Raw genomic sequence first — 25,369 nt, 5'->3', positions numbered from 1 at the left:
ATTGTAAGCTGGGCTCTGGTGGCTAATGCCTGTAATCCTAGCTATTCAGGAAGCTGAGATCTGAGGATCGCAGTTCAAAGCCTGCCCAGCTCTGAAGAACGAGAGACTCCATTAACCACTAGAAAACCAGAAGTGGCACTGTGGCTTCAGGAGTAGGGCAGTAAGCCTTGAGCTGAAGAGCTCAGCGTGGGACAGTGCCCAGGCTGAGTTCAAGCCCCACAACCAACAACAACAACAAAAATTATAAGCTGGGTGCTGATGACTCACACCTGTAATCCTAACTACTCAGGAGGCTAAGATAGGATCACGATTCAAAGCCAGCCCCAGCACGAGAGTCCATGAGACTCTTATGTCCAATTAATCACCAGAAAACTAGAAGTAGAGCTATGGCTCAAAGTGATAGAGGGCTAGTCTTGAGCTGAAGAGCTCAGAGACAGTGCCCAGGCCCAGAGTTCAAACCCCACAACCAACTAAAAATAAAAGGAAAATGTAAGAGGTTAGCAAAGAAAATGAGCGAGTGCTGCCAACACTACGGGCATCTTTGGGAAGCGCTCACCAGATCTGCCAGGAAAATACTAGACATATTCTTCATAAGTGGTGCAGAAACTCTGGAGGACTTATTTGAATTTAGTTACCTTAGTATAATCTTTAAAAAAAATGGTTGAAGAACCAATAAAAATCTCTTCACTGATTTATGCTCACCTAGTATATGGACCAGTAGGTGTAGAATTACGTTAGGCACGAATTATTTTATGCATTGCCCTCCTACTAAAATTGTAAACTGGGGGTCAAATGTTATGGTGTCACATTTCTATTATAATCCCAGCTACTTGAGAGTCAGGGATAGTAGGAGAGTGATTTAAGGCCACCTAAATGAAACAATTAGTGAGACCCCTGACTCAGCGTCTAGTTGGCCATGTTAGAACACCTGTAATCCACACTACTTAGGAAGTGGAGGCAGGCATGCAGCAAGTCTAGAGTAGTTAGGGCAAAAGTATAAGATCCTATCTGAAAAATAAAATATCAAGAGCTGGGAATGTGGCTTAAGTGGTAGAGTACTTGTCTAGCAAGTCTGTAGCCCTGAGTTCAAACTCCAGTACTACCAATTAAAAAAAAAAAAGTTACAGCCTAGGACCTTTTTTTTTTTTTTGGCAGTCCTCAGAGCCTCACACTTGCTCCTCCAGCCCTGTTTCTCACTCGCTATTTTTAGGATAGGGTTTCACTTTCATCTAGGCACATATTTGGGCTGTGAACCACTGACTCTGAGCCTTCCTGTTGTCGTTGAGATCACAGACACACATCAAGATTTCCTTCTGAGGAGACAGTCATCTGGATTTTTCTGCCTGGCTCATCCTGGCTCCACAGTCCTCCCAGTCTCAGCCTCCATATAGTTTGGGATGACAAGTACACGCCACTGTGGCCAGCTGTGCGCTGAAAAAAAGTGGTCTTGCAAGGTTTTTGACATCGGCTAGCTTTGAACCATAATTCTCTTGAATCCAGGTGGCTGGGATTATAGGCTTGAGCCACCAGAGCTGGCTGGTATTAGTTCCTTTCAGTTGTCTTGTTTAATAGAGGAAGGAACTATGCAAAGTACACTGTGACGCTCTTATGAATCATCACAATGAACCCTAGTATTATACATGTATATATTAATGAAAAATTTCAAAATTCACAAACCAGAATAACAGCAAACCTGCCTTCAAATCTATCTTTCCTATGTAAAAGTGGGCTATGACCTATTGAGATACTTCAGATCCATTTAAGTGAGTACTTGTAGAATTTAGATTTTTGCCTTACTCACTTGGAAAATTGTTTTCTTAATATTTTTCCTTAAAGGATTTCAGAGTAGTTTATTAGATAATCCAAAGCTAGATTTAGAAAACTTGCTTTAGTTCCTTATTTCACATAGTAATGCTATGAAGTTTGAACTAGACCTTCAGTTTTCTTTTGTTTGGTTTCTAAGCCTCAGGGCCTGAGCATTGTCCTTGGGCTTTCTGAAGGCTAGCACTCTACCCCTTGAGCCACAACACCAATTCCAGCTTTTTCTCTGTATGTGGTACCCCGGTCTTTGTGCATGCTAGGCAAGCACTCTACCACTACTAGGGCACACTCCTGGCCCCAAGACCTTCAGTTTTTTTGTACCTAAGAATTAGTAGTAGGATCTCAAAGAGTTGTTGTAAGGATCAAAATAAAACAGAGAGCTGGGCACTTGTGGCTCACTACAATCCTAGGTATTCAGGAGGCTGAGATGTAGGGCGCATGGTTTGAAGTCAGTGTGGGTAGGAAAGTGTGAGACTCCTATCTCCAGTTAGCCATCAAAAAGCCAGAAGTGGGGGCTGGGCATTTGGCCTAGTAGTAGAGTGCTTGCCTAGCATGCATCAAGACCCAGGTTCTACTCCTCGGTTTGATTCCTCGGTACCACATACATAGAAAAAAGCCAGAAGTGGTGCTGAGGCTCAAGTAGTAGAACTCTAGGTTTGAGAAAGCCCAGGGACTAGAGTATGCGCACAACCATGGGTTGTATGGGTACATTGCATAATGTGTCCAAGTTCCAAGTTATTTACTGCTGAGCTTTCTACCTGTCCTAATGCAATTCTTTCTTCAACATGACATAGTCTATTAATGTTGCAGCTTTAGGACTCTGGCACAGCGCCTCATCACTCATTGAGAAGCAGAAAGTGTAGAATTTGTCAACCATCTCCTTTCATATCATTTGTTACAAATGTGTTTCAGGATTCAGGAACTTCAGCAGGAGGTTCAGCAGCTACAGCAAAGGTTAACAATGATGGAAAGTGGGGTGAGAAACTATGGCAAGCAGGTGGGTCCTCATGACTGCATATCCACACAGCCAAAAGGATTCTGTGGTCCTCATTGTAATTGTCTTGTATCTGATAGCACTGTTTTTTTTTTTTTAATTAAAGAATTTATTAACATTGATTTTTACATCATATTTCAAAATGACGTGTTTAACAAACAAGTCTTCAAGAAGGGAATCTCTATATATAATCACTGGCACTTAGAATATAATCAAAATTAGGCTGAGGGTTTGTATGTCATAGATCCATATTAATCTATGTAATAAAACATATCTATAGAGACATTAATTTTTATGTCTATGTAGTTGTGTTTATATTTCCAATACCATGTCCATAGCATTGGGTACACAAATATTGAGTCCTCGCTCTTGTACTGTTTGGATCTAATAGCCACATATTAAGGATACCATGCGCCTTTTGTCCCTTTGGTGTTGACTTGTCTCACTCTAGATTCATCCACTTCCCTGCAAATGCCATTATTATATCTTGTTTGTTGGCTTTGTAGAATTCCATTATAAAAAAATATATATGTGTGTGTGTGTGTGTGTGTATGTGTGTGTATACCACTTTCTGTATCCATTCGTCTGCAGTAGGGCATCTGGCTTGTTTCCATCACTTGGCTATTGTGAATAGAGCAGGTGTCCTTATCATATCCTGAGATGCTCAGGAATAGATACCCAGAAGAGGTATGGCAGGATCATAGGGAAGGTCTATTTTCAGTTTTTTAAGAAACCTCCAACTACTTTCCAGAGTGGCTGAACTAGTCTACATTCCCACCAGCAGTGTAGTTGGGTTCCTTTTTCTACACAACCCTGCCCACAACTGTCATTGTCTGAGTTCATAATCTTGGCCATTCTAATTGGTATAAGGTGGTATCTTAGGGTTGTTTTTAATTGCATTTCCTTTATGACTGTGGATGATGAGCATTTTCTCTTAAGTTTTTCTATCATTTTAACCTCTTCTTTTGATAAAAACTCTCTAGTTATCTTGCCCATTTAGTGATTGGTTTGTTAGGTTTGGGGGGGATTAGTTTCTTGAGTTCCCTGTAGATACTGGATATTAAGCATTTGTCTGATGTATTATTGGTAAATATCTTTTCTCAGTTAATTGGGTGTCTTTCTACTTTAGTAGCTATGCTTTTATCTGTGCAGAAACTTTTTATTTTCAGGATTCTGTTCAGGAAGTTTTTACCTGTGCCTATGAGTTCCAGTGTCTCTCCAACTCTATCGTGTAACAGTTTCAAGGTTTCAGATCTGATATTGAGGTCTTTGATCCACTTTGAGTTAATGCTTGTACATGGCAAAAGGCTAAGATCAATTTTTAGCTTTCTGCATGTGGCTGCCCAGTTTTGCCAGTACCAATAATTGAATAGACTGTGTTTGTTCCACTGTATATCTTTGGCTCCTTTGCAAATACAAATTGATTATAGGTATGTGGTTCTATTTCTGGATCTTCTATTCTGTTCCATTGATCTGCTGGTCTATTTTTGTGCCAATACCGTTCAGTTTTTGTTATTATGGCTCTATAGTAGAGTTTGAAGTCTGGTATTGTAATACCACCAGCATTGCTCTTTTTGCCTAGAATTGTTTCGGCTATTCTAGGTCTTTTCTTGTTCCATATGAACCTTTGGATTATATCTTCTATTTCAGTAAAGAATGTCTTGGATTTTGATGGGGATTCCATGGAATTTGTATATCAATTTTGGCAGTATAGCCATTTTCACTACCCATGAGCATGGGATGTCTTTCCATTTCCTGGTGTCCTCTTTAGTTTCTTTCCTTAAATAATTCCATTACATCTGTGATTAAGCTAATTCCTAAGTATTTTATTCTGTTGGGGGCTATTGCAAATGGGATCATTTTCTTGATTTGGCCTTCTGTTTGTGTATTGTTGGTGTACAAGAAAGCTACTGACTTTTGCAGGTTAATTTTGTATCCTGCCACTTTGCTAAAGTAGTTTATTAATTCTAGGAGTTTGGGAGTGGAGCTTATTGGGTCACCCAAGTAGAGGACTATGTCATCTGCGAATAGGGATAGTTTATTTTCTTCTTTCCCTATGTGGATCCCTTTGATGTCCTTCTCTTGCCTTATAGCTCGGGCTAAGGGTTCCAGCACTGTATTGAAGAGAAGTGGAGGGAGTGGGCATCCCTGTTGAGTTCCTGATATTCAGGTCAATGGTTCTAATCTTTCTCCATTTAGTATGATACTAGCTGTAAGTTTGTCATATATGGCTTTAATTATTTTAAGGAATGTACCTCCTCTTCTTATTTTTCTAGTGCTTTCAACATGAATGGATGTTGTGTTTTGTCAAATGCCTTCTCAGCGTCCAGAGAAATTATCATATGATAATTGATATAATGTATTGTATTTATTGATTTGTGAATGTTAAACCAGCTTTGCATCTGTGGGATGAAGCCTACTTGTATAATTTTTTAAAATTTGTTTCTGAATTCTGTTGGCTAATATTTTATTGAGGAGTTTTGTGTCTGTGTTCATTAGAGAGATAGGTCTGTAGTTCTCTTTTTTTGGTTGAGTCTTTCCCTGGTTTGGGGATGAGTGTAATATTAGCTTCATAAAATGAGTTTGGTATAGCTGCTTCTGCTTCTATTTCTCAGAAGAGTTTCAAGAGTATAGGTATTACTTCATCTTTAAAAGTCTTGCAGAATTCCTCAGTGAAACCATCTGGACCTGGGTTCTTTTTGGTTAACATTTCCCTGATTGCTTCCACTATTTCAGTGTATGAAATTGGTTTTTCAATTTGCTTACTTACCTCTTCTTGGTTCAGTGTAGGTAGCCTATATTTATTTAAGAAATCATCCAAAACAATTCTAAGCAAAAAGAGCAATGCGGGTGGTATTACAATACCAGACTTCAAACTCTAGCCTTTTGCCATGTACAAGCATTAACTCAAAGTGGATCAAAGACCTCAATATCAATATCAATATCGACTGAATTTCTTGAATATCAGTCGTGATTGTTCCCATAGGATCTCCAATCTTGTTTATTTGAGTCTCCCCTCTCTCTTTTTAATTAAACTTGCCAGGGGTCTGTCAGTTTTTTTGACTCTTTCAAAGAACCAAACTTTTTATTTATTATTTTTATGTATGATAGATCTTATTTCAATCTCTGATATTTCTGATACTATTTTTGTTATTTCTGTCCTTCTAGTTGTTTTAGAATTAACTTTTTCTTGGTCATCTAGGTGTTTCAGTTTCTATTTAGGTTATTTCCATGCTCTTCTTCTGTCTTTTTAATCTGGGCTCCTAGTGTGATAAATTTGCCCCTTAGAACTGCCTTTGCTGTGTCCCGTAAGTTCCTTTGTGATGTATCTTAATTGTCATTGCATTCAAGAAAGCTTTGAATTTACTCTTTGATTTGTTCTGTAAGCCAGGAGTTATTCAGAAGTGTGTTGTTCAGCTTCCAAGTGTTTGAGTGGTTTTTACCCTTTATTATGTTGTTTAGAACTAGTCTGATTTCACTGTGATCAGATAGAATGTATGCGATTATATCAGTCCTCCTATATCTGCTCATGTTTTCTGTATGAACTATTATATGATCTATTTTGGAGTATATTCCATGTGCTGCTGAGAAAAATGTATAAAGTTTCGCCTTTGGATGGAAGACTCTGTATATCTGTTAAGCCCAGATGGGCTATGGTGTCGTTTAAGTCAGTGGTGTCTTTGCTGATCTTTTACTGAGTTGACCTGTGGTTTGGTCAGAGTGGCGTATTGAAGTCTCCCACTATGACTGTGTTTGAGTCTATCTTGTTCTGTAATTCTAAGAGAGTTTGCTTGGTGAATTTAGGTACTACCAGGTTGGGGGAGTAAATGTTTATGACTGTAATATTCTGGTTATGAATTTTACCCTTTACTAATATGTAATTGCCATCTTTATCTTTACATACTGATTTTACTGAGAAGTTAATTTTGTCAGAGATTAAGATTGCTACTGCTTTTTTGCACGTGCGTTGGAGTGGAAAATTCTTTTCCATTCTTTCACTTGGAGTTTGTTTCTGTCTTTGGCAGTGAGATGGGTCTCTTGGAGACAGCATATTGATGGGTCTTGTTTCTTCATCCAGTCTGCTGCTCTGTGTCTTTGGATTGGCTTGCTCAGCCGGTTCACATTTAGGGAAATTATGGAGAAGTGGTTAGTGTCATTTGTCATTATTTATCTTTACTTCTTAATTTCTTTCTCTCTCCTTTTTCCCCCTTTGTGTTTAGTGATTTATAGGTGATAGCTTCTTGATAGGAGTTCTTGCTGTTCTGCAATTTGTTCTTGATTAATATTTTTTGGTATACCGGTGTAGTATGCATATAGCTTCTCTTTAGAATGAAATATTCTTTTTTCTCCCTCCAGTGTAAATGCTAGTTTTGCTGGATATATCAGTCTGGGTTGGCAGTTGTTGGTCTTTAGGGCATGAATGATATTTTTCCAAGATTTTCTTGCATTTAGGATTTGCATGGAGAGGTCTGCAATTATTCTAATTTTTTTCCATTGCAATTTAGCTCTTTCTTTGTTTTTGCTGCTCATTTACAATCAGCTCCTTAGTATTCGGGTCTAATGTTTTTACTATGATATGTCTAAATTAGTTCCTGCTTAGGATCTTGCCTGCTTGGAATTCTGAAGCCTTCAATAATGTGAAGGCTTTTGAGGTTGAGGGAGTTCTCTGCTATGATCTTGGTAAATAAGGGTTGCATTCCCTCATTTTGAAACTCCTCTCCTTCGATTCCTTATATGAAGATTCGATTTCTTGGCTGTATCTGCCAGGTTCTCTTTGAATTCTCTTTTGTGAATTCTGACTGATGTCTCCAGACTGATAATTCCAGCTCTTGTGTTTTATCTTCAGTTTCTGATGTCCTATTCTCTGTCTCAGTCAAACTGTTGCTTAATGCTTCCATTTTTGTTTGCATTATGGACACTGAGCTGATCATCTCTGCTCTGAGAGTATTAATCTTTTCTTTTAGGGAAGTATAATTTTTTTCTATTTCTCTTTTGAAATTGAGGAACTCCTTGGTGATTTCCTGCTTCTGTTCCTGGAATTGTTTTTGGAATTCTGCTTTGATCTCTTTAGTCATGTCCGCAATCATTTCCTTGAACAGAGTCATGTTTCTTCAGGTGTCATTTGTTTGGATGGTGACATCTCTCTTGTCCCTTCACTCTTGTTTCCTTTTGGGATTTCTGTGGGAGTTTGATTATTTATGTATTTCGTGATTTGTTGTTGCATTTTCCGCCACATTGGAATTGAGACTGTTGTTGTAGGTTCATTCTGTGGTCATTAGGTGGCGGTCTTTACTTGGTTTGGGGCTGGTGGTTCTGGGAATGTGGTGGTTCTGTATATGTGTGGTCCTCAGCCAAATTAGCTCTGTTGCTGACTGGGTCATAGTTTGCAGCTTTTACAGGTGTGTCAGCCTGTTCCCAAAGGCTGTGTGCCACTGCACAGCAAGCTCTCAGCTAATCCAGTGGCCCTACTGTGGGTCCACAGTATGGGGGCTTGACCCGATGGGTGGAGTTGTGGTCTCGGCTTGTCTATCTAGTTTGCTGGTCCTGTTCCCAGGGGTGGGGCTCAGGAGAGGACAGGGCTCCAAGGGTGGAGCCACACCTTTCTGGCCCCCTGCTGGTGTGCCCTTCAGTTCCCCGCTGGGTTTTAGGGTAGTATTGGGTTGCTTTTGGCTGAGAGTCTTTTTGTGACTTTGTGGGGTCCCCTTGGTGTTGTCCTGCCAGAGACCTCCAGCAGGAGGGCGTCCCACTTAGATTTGGTTCAGTCAGATGCTGTCAGGCAGACTAACACAACCCCCCCCCCCACCCGATGTTGGAAGGCAAGGTTTTAGCACCCCTCAGTCTACAGTTTCAGTGGCCTAGGAGGGGAGGCTGTTGGGCATATGGGAGCATTCCTCCACACCCTTTGGTGGGGTTCTGGATCTTAGCGCCTGCCCGTCAGTCTTCCGTCAGTGTCCCGTCAGTGTCCTGGGGCTGTTGAGGAAGGGCCAGGATTCTGAATTCCTTGCCCCCTGCACTTGCCAGTCTTTCTTGGGAGGGGTGGAGGGGTCTGGGTTAAGTTCTGTAGCTCGCCACCAACTCTGCTTTCCCAATGGTTTTGGGGGAACCCACTGGGCTACTTACTGATGGGGTTAGATATGAGCTGCTCCACGATGTTGGAGGGTTGTTTGCTTCCCCTCTGGTCTCTGCCACTGTCTGTGCTGTCCACGCCCAGTCTGTGCAGATTCCTGAGTCTGGATTCCGCCACTTGCTGGCGTTGGTGGAATTCGGGGCTTCCCGGGCCCAGCGCTCTCCACCATGGCTTTCACAGTTCTGGTTCGTGTACTTTTCTCCGTTGCTTCTTGAATTTGTAGTTGTGGATTTCTTAAGATACTTGGCTCCTGGGATTCCCTGTTTCTCCCTTTTTTGTGAGAGAGAGCTAGGCTGGGTCCCTATCGTTTCGGCGCCATCTCACTTCCTCCCACTCCCAGCTTTTCTATGTATGTGGTACTGAGGAATCAAACCCGGATTTCTGTGCATGCTAGGCTAGCACTCTACCACTAAGCCAAACTCCCGGCCCAGTTCTGGCTTTTTCTATGTATGTGGTAGGTAGGAATCGAGCCCAGGTCTTCGTTCATGCTAGGCAAGTACTCTACCACTAGGGCAAACTCCTGGCTCCCGTCTTCATTTTTTATTAGGATAAATTGTGTACAGGAATTACATTGGTATTTATATGATGTGCTTTGATCAAATTCCCCTAGTCCCCTTCCCTTCTCACTCCTTTTAGTGGATTTCATAATGATATTTACGTGTGTGTGTGTGTGTGTGTGTGTGATAAAAATGTGCTTCTCGAGCCTGGGCACTGGTAGCTTATCACAACTGTAATGGTAACTGTTCAGGAGGCTTGGGTCTGAAAATCATGATTTGAAAATAGTGCAAGCAGGAATATCCATGAGATTCTTATCTCCAGTAACTAGAGTTTAAGTGGTAAAGTGCTGGCTTTGAGCAAAAGAATCTAAGGGACAGTGCCCAGGTCCCAAGTTTAAGCCCTCGGTGTGACCCACACACACCGAGATTTTCTAGAATGTTCTTTCACCTCTATCCTCTATTCCCCTTTCCCTCCCATTCCTTCCACTTCTTCCTGACAGTCTCGCTGTCATATTTCTATTTTATATGTCTAGATTCTACATATGAATGAAAACGTGTACTTTTTCTGGGTTTGGATTTTCTCATTTATCCTAAGTATGCTGTGTTTTATACTTTTTTGCCATTTAACACAAATCTCTTTGAAAATTACTCTTATATGTGACTGTATTTTTGTGTGTTTTTTGTACCATAAGTTTCACAAAGAAGCAGTAGATTATTGAAGACAGAGTTAAATCCTAGGCATTGTGAGCTCTGTCCTTTTATGCTTTCTGCTAATGTCTTAGTTAATTTACAAGCTTGCTTTGTCTTGTCCTGCCTGAAGTTTAACTTGGGTGACATGTTTCTACTGTTCTGCACATGGCTATGTATTTTGGAGCACAGTGATCTGTACATACATAGATGTAACTGTGCAAAATTCCTTGAAGATTACTTAGATCCAAATGGAGTTGACAGAAAGGAAATTAGATCAAACGAACTTAACAGGAGATTGTAAACATATTAAACATATATGTGTGGGATGTTATTTTTCAGCTACTAGTCACAGTTCCATTACTTTTTTTTTGTCTTGAAGCTTGACCTCTGGGCCTGGGCACTGTCCCTGAACTCTTCAGCTCATGGCTACCACCCTACCTCTGGACCTGGGTATAAGTACTCATTGAACACACCCCAGCCAGACTTTGCCATCCCTCTACAGTGCCTGTAATTGTTGGTGCCTGTGGCCGAGACCACCAACAAACTGGCTGTCAGTCTACTTGAGCTTACTTTGCCCTCTGCTCATGTTTATTTTATCCACATGTATTTCACATTGGGAGGCCTGGGAGTGTAGTTCAGTGGTGGAGCACATGCTTAGCTTGTTTAAACCTTGGGCTCAACAATAATAATGAAACCAGTAACAATCCCAAACACAATAACAAAAATCTTTAGAATAGCAATATTTAAAGCCAGGTGCCAGTGGCACACACCTAGAATCCAAGGTTCTTGAGAGGTAGAGTTTGAAGTGATTATCGTTTGAGACCTTCCCAGGAAAAAACACTTATCAGAAAACACTGAGTGTGTTGGCGCACATCTGCCATCAAGAACCAGCTGGAGGTGTAGATGTGTGTATTGAAGTCCAGGCTGGCCCAGGCAAAAGTGAAACTTATCTCAAAAAAGAACCAGAGCAGGGGCCGGGAGTTTGGCCTAGTGGTAGAGTGCTTGCCTAGCATGCATGAAGACCCGGGTTCGATTCCTCGGTACCACATTCATAGAAAAAAAAAAAAAATCCAGAAATGGTGCTGAGGCCCAAGTGGTAGAGCTCTAGCCTTGAGAAAGTCCAAGGATAGTGTTCAGGCCCTGAGCTCAAGCCCAGAACTGGCAAAAAAAAAAAAAAGAAGAACCAGAACAAAAGTATTAGAAATATGTCTCAAGCAATAGAGTACTTGCCTTAGAGCATGGTATATTGGGTGGGGGATTGTTCTTGCTAATTCTTCAGACTCATGTGTAATCACCCACAAGTTGTCTTATATATTACAATCAAAGCATAGTGAATCATTTCTACTACCTCAAAATACTACAGTGTGTTATGTTTTGTGTCACTGCCTAGTGGTTTCTGTTCTTTTTGTATTTGATAAGGCCTGTGCTACTTTCCACAGGCACAAACATACAGCACATGGTAAGTAAGCCACTTCATTCCCTTAACTACGTTGGTGCCCTGTGCTGTTAACTTTATTCTGCCATGGAACCAACATACGATATAGCAGGTTTTTGGTTTGCTTGCTTGCTAGGTTTTTCTGTAAAGCTGAATCTTCCTGAAAGTCAGTGATCATGCTTTAGATATCATTCTACACCATTTCTATGCACAATCATTGGTGAATGTTTGAACGTTGTTTGCATTTTCTTTTCTAAAATGTGTATTTACTTTCTATTTTGGAAAAGAAAACAAAAGCCTGCAAGTGTGTGAGGTTTTTCCCAAATTCTTGCATGTGAATTAGTAGTATCAATTTATGCTTAATTAATTATCTGCTTTCTAAGTATTCACTAATACAGAAGTGATGGCTGTGGCTTAAGTGGTAGAGTTCAAGCCCCACAACTGACCAAAGAAAAAACCCTAAACTAAATAATCAGTAATTAAATTTGCCCCAGTTTCTTATTCATTTTAATGTTGAAATTGAATACAACTCAGTTTCCTTAGTGTTTCACATTTACTCATTCTCTTCAGCAGGCACTGAAGTCATTCAACCTCAGGTTAGAACTTATTTAATATTATCCTAGCTACTCAGGAAGCTGAATCTGAGGATCACAGTTCAAAGCCAGCTAGGGCACTAAAGTCTGTGAGACTCTTATTTATATTTAACCACTAGAAAACAAGAAGTGGCACTGTGGCTTCAGGAGTAAGGTGTTGCCTTGTGTTGTAGAGCTCAGGGACAGTGCCCAGGCCCAGAGTCCAAGCCCCATGACCTACAAACCCTCCCCCCCCAAAAAAAAAACCTATTTAAAATTAAACTAGAAAATTATTAGTAAAAAAGTAAATTGGAATCTATCCAGTGAAATACTTACTATGAAAACTATGATAATCTTTCTGTTGGCATTTTGTGTTATTTATTTATTTTCATTCTGTGTGTGGGAAAATTATGCATATTAATTTTTGCATACATTGTGGGAGATAAGAAAGGGATGTTCTAAGATCTTGTCATTCCATATCTTAGAAACTGATAGCCACATTTTGTGTCTCCAGATTGAGCTGAGAGAACGAGAGATAGAGCGTCTGTCACTTGCTCTGGATGGTGGGCGGTCCCCTGATGTCCTGTCTCTGGAGAACAGAAATAAAACCAATGAAAAGCTGATTGCTCATCTGAACGTTCAGGTAATGGCTCTTGGAATAATGATTGCAGACTGTACACAATTTTTTTTTTTTTTTTTTGCCAGTTCTGGGCTTGAGCTCAGGTCTAAGCACTGTCCTTGGACTTTAAGGCTAGAGCTCTACCACTTGAGCCTCAGCACCACTTCCTGCTTTTTTCTATGTATGTGGTACTGAGGGATCAAATCTGGGTCTTCGTGCATGCTAAGTAAGCACTGCACCACTAGGTCAAACTCCCTACCCAACTGTATATAATCTTAAACGTTGATAATGGTCTATGAATTTGTACATGTGACAATATTGTTAACTTAGGTATTATTTATTTGATAGAGTGTCTAGAAATAGAGCACAGCTATTGAAAAATATTGTTCTTAAAGATATTCAAAGAAGCAACAGTTATAGCATGCCATAGAGGTCACAATTTAAAAGAAGAGAATAAAGTATGGGCATATTGTGATCTTCAGTCTGCTTTTTAAAAAATGTGCAAACAACCAGGAGTTTGGCCTAGTGGTAAAAGTGCTTGCCTGAAGACCTGGGTTCAATTCCTCAGTACCATATACATAGAAAAAAGCTGGAAGAAATGCTATGGCTCAAGTGGTAGAGCTCTAGCCTTGAGAAAAAAGGCTAAGGACAGTGCTCAGGCCCTGAGTTCAAGCCCCAGGACTGCCAAAAAAAGTAAGTATAAATGTACTGAAAGAGGAATTCCAAAATGTACTAACAAAGCTTGTCTTTGTGTGATGGAATATTCTTCTTGATGGTTTACTTTATTTAAAAAATGTATATCTATGCATTTTATAGTATAAAAATGAATTATATAAACATAAAAATGTTGGCAAATATGTAATATATTTACTTGTTTATACATAATATACATGTATAGAGAGAGTAGGAGTATAACCCAGTGGTAGAGTACTTGCCTAGCACTCACAAGGCCTTGAGTTAGATCTTCAGCATCACCAGTAAGGAAAACCTGCACTTGATGGGAACTTGGGGAGCAAAAGAGTTCCATAATGTCTAACACATTGCTGTATTTAGTAGTAAGAAATATCAATGAAGCTCACTCCTTTAATCCTAGCTACTCAGGAGGCTGAGATCTGAGCGTCACAGTTCTGTGAGGCTCTTTTCTTCAGTTAACCACCAGAAAACCAGAAGTGCCTCTGTGGCTCAAAGTGGTAGAGCACTAGCTTTGAGCTGAAGAGCCCAGGGACAAGCACACAGTCTGAGATCAAGCCCTGAGACTGACTAAAAAGAAAAAAAAGAAAAGATAGCAGCAGTAGCTCTAGAACAGTGCTGTGCAATAGAATTACAATATGAGCTAACTATGAAGTTTACAAGTTTCCAGATCTTAGAAAGTAAAAAAAAGAAGTGAGATTAAGTGTAATCATTTATTCTAAAATCATATTTCAGCATGTAATATTTTTACATTTTAATATCTTTTGAGCCAGAACTTTTGAAATCCTGTATACCTTTTACATTTATAGCACATCTCAGTATCGACATTCCACAGTTCAAGTAGCTATATTTACATGCAGTGACTATTATATTGGACAGCACTAGTTAATGCCATCATAGTGATATTTCTGCTCATAATTTTAGATCCCTGTTGGTAAAACATTAATACAGGGCCAGGAATGTGGCCTACTGGTAGAGTGCTTGCCTAGCATGCAGGAAGCCCTGGGTTCGATTCCTTGGTACCACATACACAGAAAAAAAAGCCAGAAGTGGTGCTGTAACTCAAATGGTAGAGCACTAGCCTCAAGAAAGCCCAGGGACAGTGCCCAAACCCTAAGTTCAATCAAAACCAATGGATAAATAGTTGGATTGAATTACCCACTGTCAAGCTTACAAATAAAATCAGCAATGAAGTGTACAAATATGAAGAAGCTGTTGTAAATTTAGTAGCTTTTAAAATGTCATCTTTTTAAACAATTACTTGGAAGGTTCAGTATTTAGGATCATTTTTCAGTTTATATACTTCATGAATTGCACATTTAATTTAGGTTGACTTTCTTCAAGAAACTAATAAAGGATTGGAGAGGCACATTCAAGAGCTTTTGGAAACCAAGGAAACAGTGACAAGTGAAGTTGTTAGTTTAAGTAACAGAAATGAAAAACTCTGCCAAGAATTGACTGAAATAGACCAGTTGGCGAAGCAATTGGAAAGACATAAAGAAGAAGCACTGGAGTCTGCCGATAAAGAGCTTGAGAAAGCAAAGGTAATGATGTATCTAGTTGAGAGAAGCTTCACTGACTGCTGGTATGCAACGAGCTTGGACCCAAGCTTCTTATTCAGACTTCATACTCAGGCTATAGGTATCTTTATCTAGTGTTTTCATTTTTTGCTTTTGTTAATTCTGTTCTTAAGTTTTTTCCTATCTTGTAAATGATTGCATTTGTTCTGTTGTTTAGATTTTTTTTTCTCCAGCACATAGAATAACTCTCTAACCTTTATCTTGATTTTCTTTGAGATTTCTTTATCTCTGCCTTCTGAGAGAGACTCTGAAGTTTGTCCTCTGACTTTTTTCTCAAGCACCCGTAAAGCTGTTTTTAAAATTATACAACTTTGCTAACTTTAAAGTTAATAGTTTACCCTTTTCATCTTTTAGTTTAAATAGATGTAAGCAGTAAAATTTCCAATGTACCAGAAATATTCAGCTCCTAAAATAAAACTATCTCATTGTCCTTTTAAATGTGGCCAGTAAAATCTAAATGACCCTTTCTCCTCAAAATCTTCACAAAGCTTTATCCTATTTTACCATTTTATATCTGATAGTCTTTTTTTTTTCTTTTTGCTAGTCCTGGGCTTGAGCTCAGGGCACTGTCCTTGGGTTTTTCTCAAGGCTAGAGCTCTATGACTTGAGCCTCAGCACCACTTCTAGCTTTTTTTTTTGTATGTATGTGGTACCGAGGATTCAAACCCAGGTCTTTGTGCATGCTAGGCAAGCTCTTTACCATTAGGCAAAACTCCTGGCCCCTGATCATCTTTTTATGATCATTCTTCCATGCCTGCCTGGATTGTACAATGCATATATTAAACTTTTTGTTTTTAGAAATTTCTTATACCAACAAAACTAAAAGTTAATTTTTTTCTCTGAACAGTTATTTTCTTTATTAATTATCAGTGGAACAATGTGACAGATACACCAGAAATGTTGGTAAATATTTAAAAAGTAAACAGTTTTGCAGAACTACATCTCTTAGTGAAATACAATGAGAGAAAATAGTATCTTATTTAAAGCCTTCAGCCAGCCCCAACATTTCAGATAATCTTTTTATCTGTTATGCTAAAAGTTTCTAAATCATGAAATACTATGCTGCTATTAGCATCACAAAGACTAAAATACTTAGGACTAATCCTAACCAACATGATAAAAAATTATTAATAAAGACATAAATGAATAGTTAACTATTATTAAATTATCCAAAATGATCTATAAATTCAGCAGTCTCTTATCAAAATCCTAGTAACAGGTTTTTTTCTTGCAGAAACAGAAAAAAATCCTAAATTTCATATGGAATCTTGAGAGACCTTGGAAGGCCTATAATGTTGGAAGAAGGCATAATTAGTGTAGCTTTGATTCTGCTTTTGTGGTTTTCATTCATCGAAACTCCTGTTTCTCATCCCTCTCTTGTACCCAGTATGTTTAGCATACTGGGTAATTAACCTGGCTTCTGATAGCCTGTTGACAAGGCTCAGAAATGACAACTTGGCTCAACAAAAGACTCCTATTGGGGCCAGGAGTTTGGCATAGTAGTAGAGCGCTTGCCTAGCATGCATGAAGACCTGGGTTCGATTCCTTGGTACCACATACATAGAAAAAAGCCAGAAGTGGTGCTGTAGCTCAACTCGTAGAGCTCTAGCCTTGAGAAAACCCAAGGACAGTGCTCAGATTCTGAGTACAAGCCCAAGTCCTGGCAAAAAAAGAAAAATAAAAAAAACTCCTATTGAGCCAGGGGTTTGGACTAGTGATAGAGTGCTTGCCTAGCGTGCACAAAGACCCGGGTTCAATTCCTCATTACTATATACATAGAAAAAGCCAAGGGCCGGGAGTTTGGCCAAGTGGTAGAGTGCTTGCCTAGCGTGCACAAAGACCCATGTTCGATTCCTTGGTACCACATACTTAGAAAAAAGCCAGAAGTGGTGCTGAGGCTCAAGTGGTAGAGCTCTAGCCTTCAGAAAGCCCAAGGATTTTGCTCGGGCCCTGAGTTCAAGCCCCAGGACTGGCTAAAAAAAGAAAAGACTCCTACTGAGTCATAGTATTGGGGGGGGGAGGAGAGGAGAGCTGTCATGGGGCACTGTCCCTGAGCTCTTCAGCTCAAGTTCTCATTTTCTAGAGGTTCATTGGAGATAAGAGTCTCAGGTTGTTTTGTACCCGGGCTGGCTTTAAACCTCGATCCTCACATCTCAGCCTCCTGAGTAGCTAAGATTACAGGTGTGAGCCACCACGCCCGGCAAAGTATTTTAATGACCTCTTGACCTCTGGGCTGCAAGGTAGAGGATTCAGGCCATTAAAAGCAAGTGGAGAAGATCAGGAAATGACAATACCTTAAGAAACCCTGAGATAGTTAAGGACTAAGGAAAGTCCTACAGGTATGCAACAGGTAAAAAGATTTTCAAGTGGTCCTTTCAGATGTTACAGATATGTTCTGTAAGCATTCAGGATACCAAAAGAGTAAAGAGAAACCTCAACTCTGCTTCCTCTTCATCAAGACTGAGTATTAGGGCTAAGGCCTCAGGTCTTATTGATGAGGGAGAATGTGAACTACTAGAAAAGTTACTCAATCATACCGTGCTGTGCCTTAGTGATATGTATTCTTAGACTTTTAGATGTTTACCTAATAGGCTTTTTATTCCTAGAAAGAGATTAAAAGAAACCTCTGTGAAATGCGGAATCTTGAAGAAACAATGGCAAAACTTAAACTGGTAAGTTGGTGGAGGGGGGGTAGTCATACTGAATTGCCAGCATTTTAAATCAGAAATGTTTTACTATACTGAACATATATTTTATATTGATATATAATTTACATATAGTATTCACTAATATAAGAGTCATCTGTTTTATGCAGCATCACAGTTGTTGAATCTGCAATTTTGCCCTTCTAACAATAAGCCTTTTCTCCATTAGCACCCACCCCCTGACAGCCAGCATCTCCTTTTAGATTCTGCTGATTCTCGGTTGTAATGATTCTGTAGATGGTCCAGGTGGCTGGGTGCACTGGACTTCCTTCCTTCAGCATGGCGCTGACAACATGCACGCTGCAAATGTTGAATGACTCATTGTGCTCCTCTCAGGCCTGGTACCAAGTTTCAGTAGTGTGGGCTGACTGTTAATGTCTCTGTTACTATTTTCTGGTCTTTTTTGTACAATTAATGATGGTATTAACACAATTCATGATGGCATTCATAGTTAATATTTATAAGTATTTAACCATAGTGAAAATGCTGGGCACTAAGTTACTGGATATTTACTACTGCCTACCGTTTTGGTTTTTTTTTTTGGTTGGTTGTGGGGGTTGATCTCTGGCCCTGGACGCTGACTTCAGCTCTCCAGCAAAAGGTGACCGTTCTACCACGTTGAGCCACAGTGCCACTTCTAGGTTATTGGTAGTTAATTGGAGATAAGAGTCTCATGGACAAAGGTCATGAGGAAAGCCACGATGTGGTCTCTCGGCATTTTTCTCCCGTGTTGTCTCTGCACCTTTCGCAGAGCTTCTCACAGTGTCATGCTGGGGCAAAGCGTCCGGAGGTTTACAACCTCTGTGATCCGTCGGGTGCACTAGGAGGAGGGCCCGGGGAAGACTCTGCCATTTTCTGTGGAAAACAAGTGGCGGCTATTGGCCATGATGACCATGTACTTTGGATCTGGATTTGCTGCACCTTTTTTTATAGTGAGGCATCAGCTGCTTAAGAAGTAATGGTGTCCGAAGTTATCCATTTAACAGATAAGAAGAATGTTTGAAGCAACACACACTCTGGAAAATGGATTAAACTCTCCAATTCAGCACATGCTTGTAAATAAACTCCTGACATGAATGCTTGATGTCTCCTTTCTGCTATAAGGAATATGATACTTAAAAAAAAAAAAAAGTCTCATGGACTTCAGTGCCTGGGCTAGCTCTGAACTACAATCCTCAAATATCAGTCTCCTGGCTACTGCCCACCTTTTAAACATAATCCTTTATAATTTTTTTATGCACAAGTACATATTCATTTAGAAACAAATAGAAAAATAGAAACGAATTAGAAGAAAATAATATAATGTAATAATTCTACTATCCACAAAGAAACATTATTGTTCTTTGGCTTCTCTGGTGCTGCTTTTAACTACCATTGATACTTGACGTTTGTTCAAACTGCTTATGAGAGTAATTAAAAGTATTTTTACACATGCGTACATGTGAATTGCAATTGTCTAAATGTACTTAAAAGCATCTTTAAACTTTTTATGCTATAGTGTTATACAAAGTTATTAGAAGTCTAATTTATAGTATTCAAAAACTTATAGGAATTGACCTTATGCCATGAAGAAAAGGAGAGACTGAGTGATGAACTCCTTCTGAAATCAGACCTGGAAACTGTTGTTTATCAGCTTGAACAAGAAAAGCAAAGACTTAACAAAAAGGTGGAAAGTTTTACAATGACAGGTTAGATTTACAATGTTAGAAACTTGAAAAGTAGTTGAGATTTTCTCTCAATGTATTGTTTTTCATTTATGATCTTTATCTGTAAGTTGTTGTTCCTCAGGGTTTGTTTCAACCTCTCAGTTTATTATTTTTCTTCATAGATCATCATTTATTCATTCATTCATTTAATAAATGTAGAATGCTTGCCATGAATCAGAATCCCACACTCGCCATTGTAGATAGGGGACAAACCCCTCACCTCTAGGAACCTTAAGAATTCTAAAATGTTTGACTACTTTGTGCAGGAGAACCTGCTTGAACATTCTGCAGTATCTGTTTTTGTTTGTTTGGGTTTTTGTTTTGTTTTGTTTTTCAGTGAGGCAGACTGGTAACAGAACAAAAACCAAGGAGCATTTCTTCATGGTTAGGGATGAATTTGTCAATTCATGAATTTGCCAATTGTATATAATAAATTCTTAATATGTATCCGCTGAATGAATGGAAGAAGAGATGGGAGCAAATCAGTATATCGTGAAAATATTCAATGCCTTGCAGTTTTAAAGAGTATTAGTTAAATTAGGTTGCCAGTAGTGAGATACTTTGATTTATGAAAAGTTAACTTCTGTGGTAAAACTAATAACTATGAGCAGGGTACAGTGGTGTGGACCTGTTATACCAGCCACTTTAAACACTGAGGCTAGAGGATTGCTTGAGCCCAGAAGTTTGAGACCACCATAAGCCACATAATGGGACTCTCGTCTCAAAAGCCAATAAAATTATGGGCTGGGAATGTGGCCAAGTTGTAGAGTGATTGCCTAGCATGCATGAGGCCCCAAGTTCGATTCCTTGGTACCACATATACAGAAAAAAGCAGGAAGTAGTACTGTTTCTCAAGTGGTAGAGCTCTGTCCTTGAGAAAGCCAAGGACAGTGTCTAGGCCCTGAAGCCCCAGGACTAGCAAAAACAAAATCCAAAAAACTGATCATTGTACTTCCTTGAGAAAGATTTGATTCGAACCCTTTATATATACATGAAATTCAAGGTTGGTGTTAAATTTGCTTATGTTCTGATTGCTTGCAGATAAGTATTTGTGTTTCAATGCATTTTCAGATCTCTAGAAAGTACCATGTGGAAATGTATTGCTTCATTTTGAAGATACTAGATAATACTCCGTGATAAGACAAAAACAGGGGGCTTGACTCAATGGATTTTTTTTGGGGGGGGGGGAGTGAGTCATGGGGCTTGAACTTGGCCTGGGCATTGTCCCTGAGCTCTTCAGCTCAAGGCTACCTCCTTACCCTTGAGCCAAGCCCCACTTCCCTGTTTTCTAGAGCTTCATTGCAGATAAGAGTCTCAGGTCCTTTTGTGCCTGGGCTGGCTTTGGACCTTGATCCTCAGATCTCAGCCTCCTGAGTAGCTAGGATTACAGGTGTAAGCCACCACACCTGGATTTCCATGGATTTTTATTTGAAAAAACAAAAAAATTGGGAGGGGGGGGTCTGTCATGGGGCTTGAACTCTGGGCCTGGATGCTGTCCTTGAGCTCTTCAGCGCAAGGCTAGCTCTCTACCACCTGAGCCACAGAGCCACTTCCAGTTTTCTGGTGGTTAATAGGAGATAAGAGCCTCACTGACTTTCCTACCCTTGCTGGCTTTGAAACATGATCCTCAGATCTCAGCCTCCTGAGTACCTAGGATTTCATGTGTGAGCCACTAGCACCTGGCTTTATTTGCATTTTTAATGTTTCACATTTTTTTTCCTTTGCCACTCTTAATATTACCACTTCGATACTTGTATGTGACATACAAACTAATTCATGATTTCTTGTTGCTTTCATTCTAAATAGTATTGATATTTACATTACATATTATTTTAAGATTTAACCATTTTAATTTGCAGAAAGAGAACTTACTCTGGAAGTTGAGAGAATGCGGCTTGAACATGGAATAAAACGTCGAGACAAATCACCCTCTCGTTTAGATACATTTCTGAAAGGTATAGAAGAAGAGCGAGATTATTATAAAAAAGAGCTAGAACGACTCCAACATTTAATACAGCGAAGATCTTGCTCTACAAATAATTTTGCACGTGAAAAAATTCCAATATTTAAAACTTTAGAAAAGGTAATACCTCTTTAAAAGAGTAATCAGCAAGGCAGAGAATGTTGTTATGAAACTTCTGCTTATTATATTACATGTAACTTTATTCACATTTGCTTCTCCAAAGTCATTATTTTGATCTTTGTTTTCTACTGCAACCTATTCTGTAGACACTAGCATTGAATAAACAGCCTCCCACCCAGTATAGAAATGCTGGTCCCTGGACTATAGAAAGGTGGACCAGCTGTGTCATGGGCTTAGGGACCAGAGCCCCTAGGGACTCTGCTGCTGGACACTTCTCTCTAGTGATTTGCTTCCTGGATCATCTCTATTCTTCTGGGTAGCAGAGTCTTATCACATGGCAAGCAGCAAGGCTTCATTTCTTTGCATTTCTTCACTTGGACCAGTCAAATGGAGTGTCATATTTTGCCAATCGAGCGTCTTCCTCTTCTCTGCTATGAGAAATGGCTAAAAAACTGGAAGTGGGTACTAAGCACATTATGTGTCCACTCTATCCACATTTGAAAGTTGACGGTTTTAAGACGTTCACTCTGAAAGCTTTACATGGTAATAATCTTAGGCTATAGTTTCAGCTACTTTGGAAGCTAAGACAGGAAGATGAAAAGTTTAAAGCCAGACTAGGCAATGCAACAAGACCCTATCTCAAAAAAAAGAAAGATGGCTGGGAGCATGGACTAGTGGTAGAGTGCTTGCCTAGCATGCATGGAGCCCTGGATTTGATTCCTAGGTACCACATGCACAGAGAAAGCCAGAAGTGGTGCTGTAGCTCAAAGTGGTAGAGCGCTATCCTTGAGAAAGCCCAAGGACAGTGCTCTGGCACTGACTTCAAGTCCCAGAACAGCCAAAAAAAGAAGAGAGAGAAAGGAAGAAAGGAAAAGAAGAAATCCTAATTGTAGCGCTCACTGTGTAGCTCAGGTTGTCCTTGAACTCACTGTGTAGTTCATCTGGCTTTAAACTCACTTTCCTGTTTCAGCATCCTTGTGCTAGTGTTATCTATGAACACTACCATGCCTGGCTTCAACACTTTTAGCCTAAATAAGTGATTCAGTTGCTTTGTACAGACTCATATTTAAAAGATAAGTGGAGAGATAGTGGTAAGATACTAATATAATTAAATGCCTTCCCCCCACCTTCAATTTGTTTATTATCTTGAAATGTTGTTTACCTGGCTTAGGCCACTCATTTCTAGAATTCAGAAATTGGACTATACAGAGTATTTTAGAATAAGTCAAATAAGTCAAAGCAATTAGTGATACATGAGTGGAGTATGCATAAGGCATGGAAGACAGAGTAAAACAGTTCCTGATCTTATAACTTGGAGCAGGGTGCAACTATATGGTAAGGAGTGAAAAGGAGTTAAGTATTATATATTAATACAACATAAACATCTACATACAAGATACATTTAGAGAAGAGTTTATCCAACAAATGTTTATGAATATATACTTTCCTAGTTGCCATATTAGGCACTAAATAGGTGGTACATAAGCCTGGGAATCTACTTGATCCCTTGTGGAACTTAAATTTTAATGGATATACATTAAAAACATGCTCATGGTTGTTTCTGCATATACTACCACTGAGCTGTTTCTACAACCTCTAATTTAATTTCATTTACAATGTTAATGAAGTGTAAAGTATACAGGGAAGATTCAGAACACTAAATTAGTCCATAAAAGATCTAAATTAAAAGGAGACTAGAAGAATTCATGTGGAAAGCGACATTTAACTGAGTAATGAAAATAGACAAAGCTTGATTCACTGCGTTCTCCTTTTCTAGAATCTGTACAGACCACTTCCTTTCTGTAAATTTTTAAAATTTATGTAATGTTGGGTTATAGATCGCATTTTATGATTTCAGGCCTGGACTAATACAGCCCCAAGATGCAACAATGTACTGAACTATCAAGATAATCTCAATTTAAGATGCCTACATTTAATAATTTAACAATAAAATACTGTAAATATGCCATCTTTATTTTTCACAGGTGACACTGAAGACACTGGACCTTTTGAATTGAACTGAAATAGTAGGGATATTGTTTTAGAAATCTGAAAGCAGTGTGTTGGTTGTACATTGACTTACTGATGAGCTTATACTACTTGTTAGAAGTATTTATGTTGATCTGATTGCAAAAGCAGACCTCCTGTAGGTGCTATTTCAGAAGGTTGGATGTTAGGCCTGGTTGGAAAAGTGATCTTAATACTCAGTCATAGCAAATACTGAGAAATGTGTGACACTGGTAGAGTTCTTTGCACCAGGCAAACAAGCATATATACACCCCCTGGCCCCTTCCCTGGAGCAGACATAAAGTATTGGTTTATAAAAATTGCCACAACTAACAATCACATTTAAGTCTTGAAAATCAAAGTTAAGGAGCCTACCCTCTTAAGTTTTTGTCTGGAATAAACCCCCAAATTTGTATGCATTACAAGTTCCTGAGCAAATCTGTTTCTGATCAGGGTTATACAGTTTCAGAAGGAGGACTGGGGAAAGGTCAGTGGGACCTATCAAATGTTGATAGCTAGGTCCCCAGTGAATTTGTCTCATGGCTGGGAATGTGGCTTATTGGTAGAGTGCTTGCCTAGCATGCATGAAGTCTTGGGTTTGTTTACTCAGTACCACATAAACAGAAAAAGCCGGAAGTGATGCTGTGGCTCTAGTGAGAGAGCACTAGCCTTGAGCACAGAGAGGCTCAGAGACAGAGTCCAGGCCCTGTATTCCAACCCTGGGATCCTCAAAAACATTTTTTTTTTTACTCAGTACTGCCAGTGTTATCATCTACTTCAATAGATTTTTGTGTTAAAAATATTTTCCTTAATTACATTAAAAGAATTTCTGTGATTTTTGTCTGTTAGCCTCACTCCTCCTTATCGCTAGCATCTTTGTGACCACCATGTGGGGATAATTGCAACAAATGGTAACTTCTGTCTTTTATGTTTCAGGGTGATTACAATTCAGAAATTCATCTGGTCACAAAAGAAAGAGATGAACTTCAGCGTATGCTAGAAAGATTTGAAAAATACATGGAAGATATACAATCCAATGTTAAATTATTGACTGCAGAAAGGGATAAACTGAGTGTCTTATATAACGAAGTAAGATATGTATTATAATTAAGCCAACTGGTTTCTAAATTATAGAACGAGTTAACCATAGTGAATATGTATTTATCCAAATTCTTTTAACATAGGGACCTTGGGATACTCCTTCATAATTAGAATTTTAATTAGTAGTACATTCTCATTCTGTTCTCAAAGCACATATTTCCTTTTTTTTTTTTTTTTTGCCAGTCCTGGGCTTGAGCTCAGGGCCTAAGCACTGTCCGGGGACTTTCTCAAAACCAGATCTCTACCACTTGAGCCTCAGCACCACTTCTGGCTTTTTTCTAAGTATGTGGTACCAAGGAATCAAACCTGGGTCTTTGTGCACGCTAGGCAAGCACTTTGCCACTAGGCCAGACTCCCGGCCCTACATATTTCCCTTTCTTATATCTACTCTCTCGTCTAGCTTATGCGTGTGACCAATCCAAACTACCTGAACAGGCCTCATTCTGAGCCTAATTTACCCTGGGATTTAGACATGCACAATATGTCTGAATGATGCCAAGAATAGAAACCTGAGTAGCTCGCTTGCTGTTTGGACCCCTGGCTATTAAAGGCATTAACCCTAGTGAAAAAGGTTCTCCTGCAGAAGAAAGAATCAATATCATCTGGCTCCTTTACCATGACTCAGTTGTCTTAAGGGCAAAGTGAGTTTAAGCAAAGCCTTGGGTCTGTCATCAAAATTAGTCCCTTGTTAGTGTTGCTGTTTTTTGTATTATCTTGCTTTTTTGTTGGTGATGGGACTTGA

General features: G+C 39.3%; 1 protein-coding gene and 1 pseudogene across 3 annotated transcripts in view; both read left to right on the top strand.

The window, feature by feature from the left end:
• The window catches only part of Cep135 (centrosomal protein 135), a 63,195-nt gene that overhangs the window by 8,664 nt on the left and 29,162 nt on the right, over positions 1 to 25,369 (top strand). For 2 of the 3 annotated variants that reach the window (XM_090343567.1, XM_090343568.1), the window contains exons 6-12: positions 2,734 to 2,818; positions 12,651 to 12,779; positions 14,774 to 14,989; positions 17,632 to 17,697; positions 19,280 to 19,418; positions 21,296 to 21,519; positions 24,463 to 24,615. In XM_090343567.1, coding sequence (XP_090199693.1) covers positions 2,734 to 2,818; positions 12,651 to 12,779; positions 14,774 to 14,989; positions 17,632 to 17,697; positions 19,280 to 19,418; positions 21,296 to 21,519; positions 24,463 to 24,615 — 1,012 coding nt within the window. The remainder of the gene's footprint in view (positions 1 to 2,733; positions 2,819 to 12,650; positions 12,780 to 14,773; positions 14,990 to 17,631; positions 17,698 to 19,279; positions 19,419 to 21,295; positions 21,520 to 24,462; positions 24,616 to 25,369) is intronic. The other variant, XM_090343569.1, reaches the window with a different exon arrangement.
• Positions 18,442 to 19,008, top strand: LOC150055740 (cytochrome c oxidase subunit 7C, mitochondrial-like; annotated as a pseudogene).

This window comes from Megascapheus bottae, chromosome 13 (assembly GCF_031878675.1).
Source record: "Megascapheus bottae isolate mThoBot1 chromosome 13, mThoBot2.hap1, whole genome shotgun sequence".
Lineage (NCBI taxonomy): Eukaryota > Metazoa > Chordata > Mammalia > Rodentia > Geomyidae > Megascapheus > Megascapheus bottae.
The sequence above is the reverse complement of the archived record's forward strand: the minus strand, read 5'-3'. Positions and strand labels throughout refer to the sequence as shown.